Source organism: Drosophila montana, unplaced genomic scaffold, assembly GCF_035044405.1.
Source record: "Drosophila montana isolate Dmon_TW-CO22-7 unplaced genomic scaffold, ASM3504440v1 contig_3828_1, whole genome shotgun sequence".
NCBI lineage: Eukaryota > Metazoa > Arthropoda > Insecta > Diptera > Drosophilidae > Drosophila > Drosophila montana.
Genome location: NW_026998698.1, coordinates 118,094 through 137,921, shown reverse-complemented (window position 1 = coordinate 137,921; position 19,828 = coordinate 118,094). Strand labels below are relative to the sequence as shown.

General features: G+C 36.2%; 1 protein-coding gene across 1 annotated transcript; it reads right to left on the bottom strand.

Annotated features, from left to right (window-relative positions):
* Nucleotides 1-1,984: 1,984 nt before the first annotated feature.
* Nucleotides 1,985-18,332, bottom strand: LOC135437486 (small ribosomal subunit protein uS5m). Its single transcript, XM_064695424.1, has 2 exons — nt 18,168-18,332; nt 1,985-3,160 (listed from the first exon to the last, which is right to left on the bottom strand). Exons 1-2 carry the CDS (start codon nt 18,304-18,306, stop codon nt 2,079-2,081), a joined length of 1,221 nt encoding a protein of 406 aa, XP_064551494.1. The 5' UTR covers nt 18,307-18,332; the 3' UTR covers nt 1,985-2,078.
* Between the last annotated feature and the right edge of the window lie 1,496 nt (nt 18,333-19,828).

Below are 19,828 nucleotides of genomic sequence, written 5' to 3'. Positions count from 1 at the left end.
TTGATGGTCTACATGAAATATCATTACGGCGGGTTAACCGGGTGCGCAATTCAAGAAATAGATCTCTTGATCTGATTTGCGCGTTGGATTCGTTCCACAGTGTTGCGCACAGGATTGACCCGCTTACACTTCCTGAAGACCCTTTTCATCCAACTCTGGATATGGTCATCGAACTACCAACCCGAATGCCTATCAAGGAATCAAAATTAGCTGAACGTGTCCGAACGGCTGATTTTCATAAAGTAAATGGTATTATTCTGCAAGTCGGCTGGTTCCGAACTGTACAATTGTGCAGATATTGGTGTAGCCATTAAACTATTTTATGATATACCTTGTACTCGCTCTTTGATATCTGCCTTCCTCTTGATCATCCAGCGAGGTCTGATAGGCCAACTGGTTCTTAAGTGAATTAATGAGATTGAAAAATGTGAAATTCGAGGTGTTATAAAAAGTTTCAGAAATCGGGAAATCACTCTGATTTCTCCCTTTATGCAGTTGCCTGATCAAATTTTTCTTCTCAAAATTCCATTTGCTAGAAGGATTACCTTCGCCGTTGTCGCCTCCAATTTTCACATAATCCTAAGCAATTTTTTAACTTTTTCAATTCATAACGTAAGACATCTATTTTGCCTTCTTCGGTTAAGTTTGCAGATGAGAGCGCGAATAAAATTTTTTCAATCTACCTACTCCTCTAGGCATAATAAAAATCAGCCTTATCCGTATCAGCTACAGAGGTCAGCTGCATCTTAAATCTCATTATTATAAGGTTGCTTCTCAGCGACCTTAACACAATCAAGCCGTCTCCGAAAGCTGTAATTTTTTAGGGGAAGGTCCCCGCTTCTGTACATTTCACGTATAGTAGCAAAGCAAACAATTGGAGTTCTCATAAGCTTCTAGAAATTGTATTTAGCCATTGCCGGGTCTGGCACACTTCATGCCAGTGGACGTCCCATTCTAGGTCAAATCAATCCATTGCCACACAAATATAGATCAGAAATGCCTTATCCACCTATTCACTAATAAATCCTTATTTTTTATTCTTCAACAGTTAAGCAATTTCGATGGCATCCTTGGCCTCGATCTATTATACTAAAACAAGTGAAAGCACAAATCGACTACATTAACAATGTAATCGAGCACAAGCGCGGGTCAGAACCTTTACTATTCTCAAAGTGCTAAAATGTCAATTTCATCAAAATAGGTGACGGCGATCTTCCATTTGCCGTCAGGGCAACACCTTAACACTATTGCCACAATCCGAACAGACGGAGAACCGGCATATTCTTAATTAAGTGAAGGCAGTCCAGGTCCCCATATAACTGCTCAAAACGGAATGGTAATTTATTTCAGAAAGTTGAATCAAAAAACTTTTTACCATTTCAGCAAAAGGTCAAATAATAAAGATAAGACCATTTGAATGAAACAACTTTAATAAATGGAATTATCTTTTCAATCACATTATCAAAAATAAATATAATCAGCCCTGCTACTCAGGACGATGCCAACGTAGAAGAAGTGACCAAGGAACAATGTCATCAACGTTAGCATATATCTTTGAAGTAGCTAATATTGAGTCATTGCAAAATAACGACATTTTAAACTTTTGGGTTAAATACCCTAAAGCCAAAACAGTTTCCAGAAAGATAAAGGCTTCCCCTTACAGCGTCGTAGACACATTTTGGTCTTTAACAAAGATACAATGGTCGCCGAATGTGGCGCGGGCACCTTCGCCATGAATGAGACACAGCCGTGGGTACGAGCTTCTGCAAGAAGTTCTCTACATCCACTTACGCCCAACAGCTGGTTTCTGGAACAGTCGCACAATGTTGTTCCCAACCGGGTCACCTGAATGCAGTAGCCACGATCAACGATCGAGTCATTTGCAGGCGTTTTACGATGCATGCTCCACGGGAAGCTGTTGCTTGACATAAGGAAAGTAAGAGCATCGCTGGTTACCTGAAAGTTTATAGGGACTATACACAAATACTTGAATTTGTTTTTATTTTAATTGTATCTGCATAAAAATTTAGCTTTTAAGAAAATGGTAATATCAATATTTTGCTAAACATTTTACTGTCTTATATATAAGAATTAACCAATTTGTGTAAACGTACATTTGATTGATTTCTAAACCGTTCTGTTTTACTTTCAAATATGTTATGACCTTTAGAATTTACATAATAAGGCGGTATTTTTTTTTTTCGCAACACAATTTTATTTCCCAAAGTAAACTGCATAAAGTCTATTATTCGATCCTTTTCCGAAGTTTGTATATTTAAGAAAGGACTAGCTTTAATTTGCGTGAATCCGTTTTTTGCCACTTGACGTTCAACAATATGCAAATTTGTTTCTTTAGCTATATCATAATAGGTTTTTTGACGCATAAGCCCGATGAAAAATGCTTTTACTATGTGTTGAAGGTTTGTTGAACCTTCAATTTTTGCATGTAAATCCTGTATTCCTAAAACCTTACAAATTGTTTGTATAGCCCTATGACATACTAAGCCGTACCCCTCGGGTTTTTTAAAAACAAAAATTTTTGTTTTTCCAAACGCAGTATAAAAATCGTGATTAATAGTTCTATTTTCATAAAGATTAATACTAATAAGTTTCTGTCCTGCACGATTTTTCGCTTTTCGGAGAGCGGTTCGAACTTCAGGCGCTTTAGCTAAAGCAAATCCAGCCAAACCATTTTTGTTCCCAGTGACAGATAGAACAGAGTATCGTCTCTTCCTTCCCATATTGCCTTTCATTATAAATACAATCTTATTCTCCAATACACGCGTATCAAATAATTTAAATGTTTCTTCTCCCACAGAATCTGGAGGACCAATACTTCTTCCTGGCATTTTCGTTCCAGACCAACCGCGATCTATTGGATTTAATTTCGATAGCTTAAAATTACCCATTGAGTCACGCAAATGAATTATATTTTTTTCTCTATCTATGTTTTCAGAATGTTTCTGTTGATAAATAAGTTCATTTCCACGTAGAATTGGTGCATTTAGGCCTGGCCAAATGCAACTTTTTTTTCCGTGTCCAATTGTTTGCCCTTTATTGAGATCCTTTGCAACTTTTCTTCCTGTGCCCTTTCCGCGGCCTCTTTTCTTACCAGCATTGCTTACTGCTGTTACTCCGCGCCATATGTCGTCGGCAGGTACTAAAAATTAAAATAAGTATTATAAAATAAATAATAGCAAATAACACTGCTCTTAGCGAGGTTGCCCTCTAAGAATAGGGTCACACTTGACCCCATAAAGTAAATATATTCTTTGAAAATTATATCATTTGTTAAAACTTGAAATCTTAAAATATATAATAAAGAAAATCTACGCACAAAAATTAACTTAATACTCCTTGTTCGTATAGTCATATCAAATACTATGACTCTGGCAGGTTGTGGCTCCCTAGACAGTGTCCAGTTATTGACGAAGCTATCAAGATTGAATATCCTTGTAGACATATGGCACACGGTTCTGCAAGTATTTGAGGCGAATTTTTAAGCTTCTACAGACTGAGTTTGGTGCAAATATCCTAAAACACAGAATATTTTACCATACTAATATGATTTCTTTACCTATACTTTTTATACTCTGAACTCATTAAAAATGGGGAAAAGGGTATAATGTGTTTGTGCAAATGTATGTAAGAGGCAGAAGGAAGCATCTCCGACCTTATAAAGTATATACATTTTTGATCAGCATCAACAGCCGAGTCGATTTAGCCATGTCCGTCTGTCTGTTCGTCCGTCCGTCTGTCCGTATGTGTGAAAGCAAGGATCTCAGAACCTATAAGAGCTACAGACATGAAATTTTAGCTGTAGGTCCTCCTAGTGCACGCGTAGATCCATATTTCCGATATTCGATAACTTGCCCCGTTTCCAAGTAATCGATAAAAAGCGATATTGAAATCCTGTTTTTTGAGCAATTTTGGTAAATAATAACAGCTAGAGTCTCCAAAATTGACATGTAGCTTCTGGTATATATATATATCGTATCTCTCATTTTATATCAATCAGCACCTCCCCACCACTACATAGCTATAAATCAAGTTAATAAAACAAATGATGCTGCCCACCAATATCAACCACAATTAAAATGCAATTGTCATTTTGAGAATACACTAATATTTTATAGTACAATAAGAAATAATGCTGAACACAAACGAAAAGGTGTTTCGGCTGCTCACGTGTTTGCGGCAGCCAGAGCAATACATGTACACACGCACATTCATGTGCGTCCGCTTTTAATTCTATCAACAGCATTACAATTGCGATTGTTTTGTTTTCTGTGCTACTATTTTTCTCGTTAAGACTCAATAGTTGGTGTGGCTGTTGGGTAGAGGTGGCGACAAGTAGTGCGGTCTGTTTCGAGCTCGAACCCTACCGAGGAAACTATTTTTTTATTGTTTGGCTGGTGTAGATGTTGAGTAGAGGCGGCGGCAAGTAATGCGGTCAGTTGCAAGTTCGAACCCAGCCAATGGAACTTTTTTTTAAATTATCTTTATTACTCCTAAATTAAACGAGCGCGTAGCGCGAGCTGCATTTGGTGTTGGAATAATGGAGCTCCCGGCTAGAACCTCTTACTTGTTATGTGTATATATACTCCAATGCTTATAGGATATGTCACATATATATGGAGCATGGTATTCTAGTATTATTTCTATAAGTATATGCACCTCTCATATGATGGGCATATTTATATCTATACATATTTTGTTTTTCGGTTGCGGTGTAAGTAAGTGGTAATATGACCGGTGCGCCTCGCACTGCCATCCCTCTCAATGGAAGCAATTAATACTTTCCCCTAACTTTTTCTTTTGGCGGCAGCATATATATTGTTTTGGGCTGCATTCCACATTCTTGGTGGAGAGTAAACGTGGTCTTTATCCTAAAAAAACAAAAAGACAAACAAGCCATTGGTTCAATCTAAATAATACAGACCACAAAGGCAAGTAGACTGTGAATGCGATTCATCATCTATTTAGTAAAATTAAAAAGAGAACCAAGGCCAACGCAATTGTCCTGTGTTTCTTATTGCTCCTCTACAGATTCACATCGATGAAGTTTCTGCTTAGACTTTTCCGCATCAAACTCACATCTGGGTTGCTTCTAAAGATATTCATGGATAGGAAATTTAACGCATGTTAACGCATCGCTCATGTGAATGCAACAGCATATAATTTATGCCAAAACAAATTATGCAATTGGTTACATAAATGCAAGTTATATTGATTAATGTTTTGTCCGCCATGAGCAAGGATTTTGCACCTAGAGAAAAAATTGTTATGTTGCGGCAAACGCTTGAAGAGCGCAAGTCATGTCTACGTAACTATGTTGGTGAATTACAATGATAAATTGGCAACGGCGTGATAAAAGCAATTTTCCGAATCCTATTAAACGGGAATATCAAGGATGCTTGCCTCTTTTAATATTGTTAAATCTCTGTTAACAGAGGTATAAAAGAAACCAGGCACTCTACTAATACTAAACGAATTTTTTAAATAAATGTTATGAAATAATCATGTTTATAGAATCTAATTCATCTTCTCTTTAAAAATGAATAAATATAACATTTTGAATTTTAATGTGCACGAACATCAGGGAAAATTAAGGTTCAACTGCATATAAAAAATACTTTATTTTCAAGTTATGAAAAAAAATTTGAGTTGTCAATCATGCCTGATAAGTCAATGATAAGATTACAGATCAGCAGGTCATAGTCTACTCGACGATATTACAATTGCAACCCAAGAAGTCAAACATTTAATTTAACAAGTCCTTAATAGGTTGACAAGGATTGAAATGAAATGAAACTTAGATTAGACAAATGTGAGTTTTCACAAAGGAAAGTTTAATATTTAGGTAGATGGCATCAAATGAAGAGAGCAGAGTGAAGAACAATGTTTCTTGTGGCTTTACTCCTTCAGGCTTGTCGTACGTCAAGCGCCTAGAGATTTGTCGACTGCCTGGCAATATTGGCAAAGCTTCCAAGAATGTTACGATCCTTGCCTCCAAAATGGACACAACTCTGGCGTTCAATGTTTACTGGCCGACGTTTCCACTGTATGCAATAAGCTCACGGTACGTGTTCCTGCTGCTGCTTCCCCTTTGCTGCCAGGTGATGCCGGTATAGATGTTGATGCTAGTCCCCAATACACGTCTGCCACAGTGCATTGGGAACTAGCATGCCAGCCCAAGGCAACATGTTAAGGCCGAAGCTGTTTAGTCAAAATTTGGATGGACCTGTTTTCATCCTTCTGAACAAGATGGCATCGAGGACACCGAAGCACTTCTTGGCCCTGTCCTGGAACACTTCAAGTCTCTGCATCGGGCAGGTAAAGAGGTTTCCAATAAGAATCCCCTACTATTGGCATTACTTGACGTTGACGGTGAAGTTTGTGGGCCCCCGGACGTAACTGCTATCAACTATATCCACCCCGAACTCCCGAACTCACAATATTTAGCAACAGGCTGCAACCAATAGAAATCTGTGACATTAAAGCGTTGGCCTATCAGGTCGTATTTGTGGCCCCCTCCTCGATCTGGTACCTCGATATGTTCCCGCTGTCAAGAGGTTGGTCACTCCGTGAAATTTAGCTTGCCACTTTTAAGTGCCAAATATGCAGGTGATCACGAGACATATGATAGGGATAAAAGTGTCAAGCAACACCTGAGGAACAGTACGTGTGCATCAACTGTGGTTCCAATCACAGTGCGGCTTACCGACGCTGTCATGCCTATCTATAGGCTGTTCCGAGACTCAATGAAGTTAACTCTACTGAAAGCCGTTAACTACAAAGGAAGTCAGTTTTCCCTTATGCTCTTGCTCTTAATACTTTGCAGGCAATTCAAGTTCCCTGGATGGCCTCTAATTTGCCGGTACTACCGCCGAAAAAGATAAGCTCGAGCCGCCACCCTAACCTTGAAGCCCTTAAGAAGAATTCTGCTTTTAGATGTTTGCCTTCGCCTCCGGCGAGCTGCAGCGACATAAGGAAGCCAGCGCATCAAAGCAAGCGGCTTCGACTGATAAGTTGCCATCGCGTTTTGAACAGACGAAATCCACAATGATATCCACCTTCGAGATGCTGCAGTGACCGCGATATTAACATGCTTCAATTGCCGGAAAATCACTTCAACAGCCGCTCTTCCTTTCCTGCGGCAACTTTTCCCACTTTCTGTCACCGTGACTTATCCTCATTTATGGGCAGTTGCTGAATCCATCGCCACTAGAATTGGTAGTGTCGCCTTTGCTGGTATCTACTTCCCTGCGGGACTTTTGGAGAATACTCTAGGCTCTTTAAGTTGCTATTTCCCTGTTAATGGCGACTGAAACGTCCATCATTCATTCTGGAGACGCTCTTGCTGTTGTAGTGTATTCATACATGCGCGTTGTAACACTTTGTTACGAACCATTGCCATTGACAACAATGGATATAATCAAAACATAAGCGCAATTAGTGACACGACACAGTGAAATATGATCAGCCACTGGACGGTCACCGTCTTATGCCGCCTTACGGCATAAGCGCTGACCATGCTTCCCACGGGAGATTGCCTGGGAGCACTCTGTATAAGAAGTACATAGCTGCACGCGCACTTATACTTTAATGCAACTATATATGTATGAGTACGATCTCCCTCTGAGTCTATGTTAGCCTTTAGCTACCATAAACTTTCTTTGAAACCTAAATAAAACATTCGATACTGAAGTCAACGTGTTTCATCCTAACACTCTAGGGTCTTGCTATAGGGCAGACACCTTATTATATCTGGGCGAGGATTTGGAGGCACGATTTAACCTCTTTGATTACGCCAATAGCCAAGCTGGATTTTCAATCTCCCTCTGATTTCTGGAATATGGATGAAAACGAATTGCGAGGGTCATGTTAAACACTTTGACAAAGTGGAAGAAGTTGTACTTTATTTAAAATTACTGTTATCATGGAGCTGATACATCTTGACCTTTTTGGTTTCATGGCTCTAGGACACTCTAAAGGCATATCCTAGTATTTATTAATTAGTGTATGAATATACTACCTACTACTAGTCAAAAAAAAAAAAAACGATGTGTTAATTCGGGGTACTTGTTTCATGACTAGCGAGTTTTCAAAATTTTTGAAAGTTCAACTCATAAAAGTTACCACTCAGGCGAATGGTCTAAAAGAAAAAGGATTTAAGAAAAATTCTACAACAAAGCCAAGAAAATACAAATGATAAAGCAGTTAATGGCTTAAATGGTTAAAGAGAATTCAAACTACAAAATAATAGTTCACAGCTTACAATATTAGAGAATATACAATGGAAAAAAATAAAGGCTTTAAGGGCACTGTAAGTTGTTAAAGTTTCGACATTAAATGGAAAGCGGCGATTTGAAATAGTCTACGATACCATAATAGTATAATATAATAATATATGAAACCTTGGTTCGGTTCAATAGATAAGGACGGGTTAAAATTAATGATATGTAAGAAACGCAACTTAATAAAAAAATATATTATATATCTAGAAATGAAAAGATATCAAAACATTAATCCAAAAGAAAAATAAAAGCAGAAAACATAGTTCTAGATAGAGAGGTAAAAATGTTCTAGTAAAAAGTGTAAATAAGCAACAGGATCGGGTGATTCCTCATGGTAATATTTATATAAGAATAGGTCATCGTCGGCGCAAGAAAACTTACAAAGGTTGTCGTTACAATTAGCAATTGTTTCTCTATAATTTATCATTAAATAGCCTTTGGCTAGAAACACATAATTTTCTTGCAGTCATGTGTTTCTTTGCATTGACCGGATACAGCCTGTGACCTAAATGAATAGAAGAGAGAATACATTTTCTATTTTCCTGGTTCCGAAAAATCGAAGTACCAACAGATTATGCTGTGATTGCAGATATTTAAATTGAATTAGGGGGTGTACTGGACAGAGATTTAGGCTAGCAATTACAAGATTACTATGAGTGGAAACGTTATATAAGGAAACTCATCTGTGAATAAAACGCCGACAGAAAACTATTTCCCTATATCGCGTGACCAAAAGAGATTTTAGCGTTTTCTAAAATTAAGCAAAACTGAGCGCTCGTTTTACATTTCTATAACCCGAAGCTCAGTACGTGCGGGCGCTTCAATGCATTGCTACCTGCAAAAACGGTCGGAAGAAACCATTTTTTCTTCCTATTCAATATTTGAGTCAAACAAGTAAACAGCTCTAGTCGGGAGTTCCCGACTAGGGGATATCCTGAACCCTCTTCTAGGTTCTTGCTTGCTTTGGAAAAAATAAGATAAAATTAAAAAAAAAACGATAGCTATAAAACGAAAGCTACTTGAAATATATACTAATCTAGATGCTACATGTCAAATTTGGTGACTCACCAATATTATAAATAATCATAAATAATCATAGAATAAGTGTCAAACTAATGAAGCTGAAATATGAAATAGAAAAGTTATCATTAAGAATAGAAAGGAGTGGATTTATTAGGAATTAAGAGGAGCCAATTATAATGTAAATTTAATCATAAGCAACTCTGACTCCTAAAACGTTAAGTAGAAGAGAGCGAATGCTTGCGACAGAGTTTTCGCCGGAGAGCGAAAAGGGCGAAAAAGGGTTATGAGCTGCTGAAGCTGAGCAGAAAGATCACTTGGAATTCAGCGAAAGTAAATACAATACGTGCGCGTGCGACGATGGACAAGATTTAGGGGAAACGCGACGTAGCCGCGAGGTTAGAAAGAAATAAGAAGTGACGGTGCAGCAGAGAAAGTCGAATAAATAAAGTGCGAAATTTAATCCACGAAGTTGATCGGTGTTTACATTGTTTTGTACAAGTTGGCGGCATAGGCCGTATAGCGATTGTGTTTTTTGTAGGCTTTTTTATTCTGCGGCGGAGTGATCAGCAGCACCCATCACGCTGATCTACCCTAACCTAACTGCAGACTGACACTTATAAATGAAGGGTGTAAACAGGAAATTTTACGACTGCAAAAGGGCATAGCTAATATGGAAATCAGACGTCATTTAAATTTAACATATGTATCGAGAAGTCGAGTCCATCAAGTTTTAGTGAAAAACAAAAACGTTTCATATACTTCGCGAGAGCCTGAACCCCAACGTCACATACAGTTTGTCAAGTAATTGTTTGCAAAATGAAAAACATCACACAAATTAATTTTTAAGCTCATATTTTACCGACTTAAATTATTTTTTCTAAACTTTTTTTTGCATATCGTTATTATTCTAAGTATTCTTCTTAGATATAAGGCACAAAAATAACAAAATTCAAAACACAAAAGGTAAAAAAGCAAGCAATACTAAAAAAAGGCAAATATTGCGCTGTCAATTAATTCTTTGCAAAATTAAAACTATTACTGTATATATAACTAAATCTAGGAAACTATAGCTATGGTGGTTCTAATATTTGGTATATTGGCCATTAGCATCCATTACAGCCCGCAGACGACGAGACATAGACTAAATAAGGTTATGCAGGTCATATATTTGGGGTATTTTTATCCATTCTTCTTGAATGGCCTTAATGAGATCGTTTTTGTTTGTTGGGCTCCGTTTCCCCACGCGCTTCTTTAAGAAAGCCCACAAATTTTCAATTGGGCTTAAGTCAGGACTCTGGGCAGGGGTCTCAATGACTTTGCTGCAATTGTACAGCATCCAAGTCCTGCACAGAAACGATTTGTGTTTGGGGTCGTTCTTCTGATAAAGCTGTTTGTTGGGGTTTTGGGGATCTACAAAACCAAACATTATTGCGCTCCTTGACAATTCATTCTTTAGAATGTCCAAGTAAAACTCCTTCGTCATAACATCATTGAAAATGCGCAGCTCACCAACACCTTTCGACGATACGCAGCCCCACACCATTACAGAGAGTTTGCCAAACTTTACTGTTGGTATTATATTTTTCTTTTCTAGAGCTGTATTGGGCTTTCTCCAAACTTTACTGGGTCCGTCATGATAATATAACATTATTTTTGTCTCGTCACAAAAAATTACGTCATCCCAGTACTCCGCGGGCTTGTTGACATTGGCAATAGAAAAATTAAGAGGCCTCTGAATATTTACTGCAGATAGTAATGGCTTCTTTCTAGCTATTTGCGAGGAGTATTTATGCATTTTTAAAACTTTACGAACTGTCTAGGGGCTCACTGTCTTCTTGCAGTCATTTTTTAGGTCAGATAACAACTGTCTGACGCTAGTTTGAGGATTATTGTTGATCTGTTTTAAAATTTTTGAATGATCGCGTCTAGCGAGCTTTGCTGGTCTGCCTCTGGACTTAATTGAGAACATTTCTGCCAATTCCTTAGCTGTTTTCCCTTGTGGTAGTGGAAATAAACTAATTGAATTAGGTTTTCATTAACTCGTTGACCAGGCATTGCAAAAAGCTCTAAATTAGGTGATATTTGAACTGTTCAAAACGCAGAATCGTTTAGAAGGAATTCGCACAATCATAGCAAAGACTCACTCATTCAATTTTCTTCGAATTGGAAGTACCGTTAGGTAGCTTGGGCTCTAAATCGAATTGTGTTTGCATTTTGCAAAGAATTAATTGACAGCGCAATATTTGACTTTTTTTAGTTTTGATTGTTTTTTTACCTTTTGTGTTTTGAATTTTGTTATTTTTGTGCCTTATATCTAAGAAGATTACTTAGAATAATAACTATATGCAAAAAAAAGTTTAGAAAAAAAAGTTTAAGTCGGTAAAATATAAGCTTAAAAATTAATTTCTGTGATGTTTATCATTTTGCAAATAATTACTTGACAAACTGTATGTCCCTGTTTGACATTTGCCGCAAAATATAATTTTAGACCTATGAATTCCATAATGTAATTATTTCGGACGAGAAAACTTAAGATTATATTATAGGTTCTCAGATCATTGCGTTCATACATACGGACAGACGGACATTGCTCGATCGACTTGGCTATTGATCAAGAATATATGTACTTTATGTGGTCGGAGATGCTTCCTTCTGCCTGTTACATACATTTGCACAAATACATCTATAAAAAGTGGAATATTTGAGCATTTATTAAACACCACAAATACTAATGAAATAGTTGACTTCAAAAATATTGCCTATGAGCACCTAATTAAATATAAAAAATAAGAAAAATATGAAAAGTAATATTTCAGAGTACGTATGTAAATGTAAGAAATGTCAAAGAGCTAAAACACATTAAAACTCCATTAACTATTACAGACATACCAATAAGTGTTTTCGACAAAGGACTAGTCGACACTATTGGTCCATTACCAAAGTCAGAATATGGAAACTAATATGCAGTCACGATTATTTGTGACTTATCAAAACATTTTGTTGCCATACCTATAGCGAATAAAAGCTATAAAAAAAGGCGTAGCAAAAGATGTATTCGAATCCTTTAATCTAAAGTACGGTCCCATGAAGACGTTCATTTCGGACATGGGTTCTGAATACAAAAATTACAAAGTTAACGACTTATGTAAAAATAGACAACAATACGTCTACAGCACACCATCGACATAGGTTAGAATCCGTTGAGCGAAGTTACAGAACCTTGATTGAATACATACGTTCATTCATAACAATTGATAAAACTGATTGGGAAGTATGTTTTTAAAATTTCGTTTATTTGAACTAGTTTTTAGCCAACACCCAAACTTATCTATACATTTAAAATGCATAAATAAAATGAGACCACTTTATGTCAGTTTTAAGAATGATTTTATTGTGTTCGGCCAAGCTTACTAAGCGGCAAAGCTGATAGCTGTGAACGTGCAACGTAGATTCTAAGAATTTAGATCACGAATCATTCCCGTTTTGAATGGTTAAACAAAATATATATCTGCCAGTATAATGATGCTACAAAAGACTAATATTCCGTGTTTTATTTATAGCACTCACATATCTTCAAATATATGTTCTTTTAAACTCGCTTTTGCAAAACTAACAAATTTGCAGGATCATTCAAACCAAAAATAAACTCATATAACCGCCGCAATTGCCATTCGTTATGATTCGATACTATAGAATCGTAAATTAAGATCTTCTAACGTGTAATATTGGCAAACGAAAAAAAAAAAAAATTAAATAAACAGCTTACTTTTTCCTCAACCACCCCACGCAAAATGTTTTGGAAATTCAATATACAAAAATTATTTTGCATAAAACTCATTCTACCAAATTTAAAACTAAATGAAAAGGATTGTTATTATATTTCACGACGTCTATATATCAGGTAGAGAGTTAGCGTAAGCCCTATTTAAGACTTCCATAATTTCAGAACAGGTTACGGTTATACTAAAGACAATATAAAAACTAAGATGAGTAACTCCATATAACAAAATGCTACTATGCAGCTTGTTTTTTGAAATTTGAGAACGAATATGAAATCAGTATCATTGAAAAGCTAAAAATAGAATGTATTCTGAGCTTCGGCTCTATGAGAGCCGAGCAAGCAATTATGTTTGTATGTGCGTATACTTACATAACAGCATATTTGAATGTGTTGTTATTCACTGATCTGGCTTTCGCTGGTGAAGAAATACATTTTCTTAGTTTTCTAGCGCTGATCATGCCTGATCAATCCAAAATTTGTGTTCACATATGAATGCATGTTGTGTACTGAGGTTGGCTCTGTAGATAATCCGTTTTTTAAAGTCGATGCAAATATTGATATTATTTCTTTAAACTAAATGCATCATTATTTATTATTATTTTTATTTTATTAAAAAAAAAATAGGGTGCCAAAAAATACAAATAGGGTAAATTAAATACGTCGGTAGCTAGTTCGACCGGCGGAGAATAAAATAATTGAAACAAAAGAAAAACTAGTAGTTAATAAATTTAATTAAAAATTTCATTTTAGGCTTTATCGTCTAATTTTAAATCATTTTAAATAAAAATTGTAATGATGCTTAAAAATTTAACAAACAGATAAATTCCTTAAAATATATAATTACAACTAATCGCAAAGAGGAATGGGTAAGGGAAAATTAATATTATACACCACATTTAAATGCAAGTTGCAAAAGAATGCCTATACTGCACAAAAACCCCGATTAAAAGGGATGCATTTAATGTATATATTAATGATGAGCAATGAGCGCAATCAAACAATATTGATATGCAAGCAATGATCTCTATATGTATATCAAACTGTTTGTCCTGACTGACTGATTGGTGATCAACGTACATCCCAATTTAGGGAGCTGGGATATGTCGTTTTGGGAAGTTCCTCCCGCATGTGTGGAAAAATCGCGAAAAGCGTTTTTATGAAATATTTCTGTTTACCATTCGATCGGCTTCAAACTCATTTCCAAAGATTTTTGTTCAAATTCATTTGAGGGGTGTTTCACACTTTTCGAAAAATGCATTCCTCGGTGGAAATGGGGGTTAAAGATTTTGCGGAATCCACGCTTTCTCCGTGGAAATGCGATTACAAGATTTTTTGGGCGAAGTTTTAGGTTTTGTCCGATTTTCTTCAAACGTATTTTTAAATCTTTACATAGTAACTTAATGAAAACGTCTGTCAGCAAATTGGTAAATTCCACTCACAACAGTAATTAATTAGCGAATAAGGGTTGTATGCAAGTATTTTGCTTACCATCTCATCGGCATCAAAATCATTTTATCTGATCTTTGTGAGAATTTTATTTTATACGTTCTTGGGTGGCAAATGCGGCCAAAGGCTTAATAAACGAAAGTTCTTCAGCTTCAAGATTCTTACCGCAAGACTAACATGGGCAGAAACTGTTGATTCCAGCCCTTGGTTCTTTGTTCGATGTACTTAAAACATAATGTTAAATTGGACTGGGGATCAAGTTGGGTAGATTTCCATTTTCCACGGGCGTATACTTAGTGGAAAGGTGATATCTAAAATTTTTAGAACAAAACTATATATAGCAATAAAAAAGAGAGAGGCTTAAGAACCTATATATTCTCCCATCTTACTGTGATCACAATATATACGCACAAGTGGAATTGTTTTCTTTACCGCAGATGTCTATAAAACCTCGTCATACCTAAACCACTGGACTGATATTAATAAAAATTTATTGTACATATCTAGCAAAAAATGCCTTTCAATTGTCATTAATATTTTTGCTCCAAGTTATACAAGTGCGATATTACAACTGTACGCTAAAATTGTAAGCAGGAACATGAGTTGCGTGGTTTCAGCAACATAGTGAAAACAAGAGTACGCCGAACGCAGCTTGCGCTACACGGTCCTTTGCCTTTGTATTAATAAAAATAAAAACCAGTAAGAGGTTCTAGTCGGGCGCTCCAGACTAGGGGATACCCTGATACCCTCTTATTCCAACACCAAATGCAGCTCGCGCTACGCGCTCGTTTGCTTTATTCGTAATATAGATAAATTTAAAAAAATGTTCCTTTGGCAGGGTTCGAACTCGCAACTAACCGCAATACTTGCCGCCGCCGGACATAAATGTGCGTCTGTACATGTATTGCTCTAGCTGCCGCAAACACGTGAGCAACCAAAACACATTTTCGTTTGTGTTTCATAACCGATCTTGATGAAATTTTCAGCAGTAAGTCTTATTGTACTATAAAATATTTGTGTATTCTCAAAATGACAATTGCCTTTAAATTGTGGCTTATATTGGTGGGCAGCAGAAATTGGTTTATTTACTTAATTTATAGCTATGAGGTAGTAGCGGGGAGGTGGTGATAGCTATAAAATGAGAGATACGATATACATATATATATTATTCTAGAAGCTACATGTCAAACTTGGTGACTCTAGCTCTTATTATTTACCAAATCTGCTCAAAAAACAGGATTTCGATCTCGTTTTTTAACGATTGCTTGAAAATGGGGCAATGCGTATTTCCTTTATAGATTCCGTGGTCGACGCGTTTATACCTACGGACAGACGGGTATGGCTAGATCAACTCGACTATTGATGCTCACCAAGCATATGCTTTATTGCACACAGCACAGAATATATGTTTGTCCTGACTGATTGGTGATCAATGTACAGCCCAAACCGTAAGAGCTTTTGGTGCCGTTTTGTACCAAGTTTGTCAATTTTCAAGGAATCGTCATGTAGGCAGCCATTTTGTTGTGTACAATACAAATGGAATCGGCGGCGAAATAGAATGACTATATTATGCAACTATCTTGCATAGTATGTAATTAAGCACTATAAACATAACTTCGCTTATCTTTTCTTGCTGTGCCTGAAAATTAATTTTTGTTTTTTTATTTGAGCATGAAAACACAAAATTCTATACATGTATGTTCACTTTTCACTGCACTATTAGAGGAATTTCTAAACAGCTAGTTAATATGTATATGAAAAACGTAATAAGCGTTGGAAGGTTTTAAAAATCCTAAGGACGTGCCTAAATATACTAAGGATTCTGCAGCCAACGATTTCGACATATACAGTAGGGAGCAAAAGTGTTTCCATAGTTGACACTTTGAACTTTGTGAGTCAATAATATTCAAACGAATGAAGCAAATCAAAAAAACTTTTTTTTCCAATAATATGTATTTAATTCTTAAGAAATTGGCGTATATAACAAAAACATAAATAAATCAGCAAAATATTCAAACAAAAAAAACTAAAACAAAACGCATGTGTACAATTTTGCACCCTCCGTTTTTCTTACTTTGGTTTGATTTCTTAATTCTCTTATCGGCAATAGACATGCAGTTTCACCTTTATATCTTTTATTTTTGCATTCTACACTTTTATGATCCAGAAAATAAAAAAAATTGAATATGATTCAAAATTAATATTTTGTCCACAGACCCTTATTAGCTATTGCACTTTTTATTCGGTTTGGCATACTATCGACCAACTTCTCTATGGTTTCCTTTCGAACTCGTTTCCACTCCAGTTCGGGGACTTTGAGCTGACCACTCCATTAGCATAAAATCTTGCTTTTGTAACCATTCGCGGACAATTTTGGCAGTGTGCTTCGGGTTCCCATCTTGTTGAAAAATGATTTTCTTTACAGGGTATGCACACTTGTCCAGAAAATTGGGTAGATAGGTTTGCAAAATATTGAGATAGTCTTCTTTAAGCATTATACCATCAATTTTATGTAATGGTCCAATGTGCCACCAAGTAAAGCATCCCCAAACTTTGACAATACCTCCTCCATGCTTAACGGTTTGCTTCACTTGGTGTTTTTGAAGCTTGTCCCCGGGCCTGTGCCAATAGTATTGCTTGCCATCCGACTGAAAACGGTTGAACTTGGATTCATCCGACCAGATGACACGTTTCCAATCATCTACAGTCCAGTTCTTGTGTTCCCGGGCGAATTTCAATCGAGCCTTGACATTCTTCTCGGATAGAGCTGGTTTATTTTTTTTCACACTTGCCACATATCCAACCTTAGCTAGTGCTCTTCTAGCCGTCCACCGACTCACGTCTTTTCCTATGTCCATAGATGCCTTCTTCGGTGTTAGGAACTTATCAGTTCTCATTTTCGACATCATTAGTCTGGCGTCAGAGTCCTTTAAGAGGCGTTTGCGGCCTTTAATAGTGTTTTTGGATGCAACATTGCGTCTTTTCTGGACCTTGGACACCGCTGAATGAGAAATATTAAGCTGATCTGCAATACTACGAGTCGAACAGCCACTTTCAGTTAGGCTAATAATACTATTTTCGACATCTGACGAAAGCTTCTTCATTTTTTCGAGGTACTTTATAGACTAATTGCTAAAATCAACAAATCTGCTTCGAATAATAAGAAACACGTGATTTTCTGGATCATAAAAGTGTAGAATGCAAAAATAAAACATATAAAGGTGAAACTGCATGTCTATTGCCGATAAGAGAATTAAGAAATCAAACCAAAGTAAGAATAACGGAGGGTGCAAAATTGTACACATGCGTTTTGTTTTAGTTTTTTTTGTTTGAATATTTTGCTGATTTTTTTGTGTTTTTGTTATATACGCCAATTTGTTAAGAATTAAATACATATTATTGGAAAAAAAAGTTGTTTTGATTTGCTTCATTCGTTTGGATATTATTGACTCACAAAGTTCAAAGTGTCAACTATGGAAACACTTTTGCTCCCCGCTGTACATACATAGTTAGCACAGTATATATTTTTCGGTACATATGCATTAACAATTTTATGTATTCATACGTATAAATAATATGCATACTTATGTATGTATGTATGTTAACTATGTACTTACATTTGTTAAAAAAGCTAATGTCGCGGGATAATATACAATCTGAAGGGGCTAACCGAGAGTTTATGTAATTTCCAAGCTTTATTGACGTAGAGATTCGCCAATTAGGTTTTATAAAAGGCATATATAATAATCTGGACATCCTAAATGTTCTCGAAGACAACAAGTACATACATGTATATATTGTATAAAATCGTTCTCCAAAATTCCGTTTGAACTACTCACTAAACTAAACGAACAAAATGTGACTTTCGTCAAATTAGCAAAGGTGAGCTAGCAGCGATTTTGGAACTTGATTTCGGAGCCGGAAACACTCAGTTTTTAATGCATTTATATATGTTTTTAAAAACCCAAAACCAAATAAATTTTAATTTAAAACAATTTATTAAACCAATTTGAAGATAAATGTGTTAGGAAGCCTTATATCACAGCCTCCCCAAAGCAAACAACAAACTTATAATATATATATATAGAATATAAATATTTCGTTAAGGTCATTTAAGTTTTTATTAAATATAAACAAATCAGATTCTTCTCATTATGCCAGACTGGATGAAAAAATTCATAATAGATTATTTGAATATATGTGCCTTTTGCTACCACAGGCACAAAAGGCACATAATCGAAGAAAAAATCTCTGGGTCGCGACAAACGCCGTGACGCCACATAACACAAACATAAATATGTATGTTTGTAGATATCGGGTTTTTTTGAAAAGCTAAGCAGGGAGAATAAGATGCAGACAAGTGCACAAAGTAATGAGTAAGAGCGAGGCACACACTGCACATGCATACACACATATGTTTTTGGGCTATCAGGCGTTAAAAACTAACACACATATATAAAGAAAAAGCATCAGCCGCAACGATATTGAGCGCTGAGCGAGATACGGCTTCATACTGATCGTTCAGCGCTCTCGCCTATCGACTGCCACTCTCAGCAGTCTTACTCTCTCTGGGCATAACAAATTGGTCACAACCACTCCTGGTATTCTCATTAAAAATTCTTGTTTCGATTATTTTAACATTTGAAGCATCTATATATTGTATGGTTAGTGACTATAGTCAATTCGCACTAAGCAGCAATTAACATTAAGCATCCTTACTTAAGATGCTTAGTAAGGTTTTGCCGTGCCATCATAATCCCTTTGTTTTAAACATCTCTTAGAGATGTTTCTATCCTAGACTGTTCCATTCAGCCGATAGTTTTAAGTAAATCCCAAAAGGAAAATCCCATTCACTACGAAAGTAGTAGCAAATGTGAAAACAAGTTGAAAAATTTATTTGAAATGTCCGACCAGCGAACAAGTATTGCAGACAATGTAGTATAGCTTTCAATTTAATTAATATACATATGTATGTGTATTTTTTTAGATGGCAAAAAGAATACTTTATGCGTCGTGCCTTGCGAAGTAGGCGGAAAAATACCAACATATACATGGAGATGTCATAGCAGATGAATCAATCCGGGTTCACTGGGGAATGGACTGATATCCGTTCCAAATTGGATAACCTCAGTCAAATATATCTAAATAAAATATTTCGTTGCAGTGGAAAATAGCTTAATTTAATATATTTCGTACTAAAACAAATAAGAGGCTCTAGTCGGACGTTCCCAACTAAATGCAGCTCGCGCTACGAGCGCGTTTATTTAGTAGCAATAAA

What these genes read in the sequence shown, in the direction of transcription:
- LOC135437486 (XM_064695424.1), bottom strand. Translation starts at nt 18,306, where the DNA reads ATGTCCAGATTATTATATATGCCTTTTATAAAACCTAATTGGCGAATC. An exon ending in CATTAGCTTTTTTAACAAAT is followed by an intron (nt 3,161 to 18,167) that starts GTAAGTACATAG and finishes TTTAATTTTTAG; the next exon opens with TACCTGCCGACGACATATGG.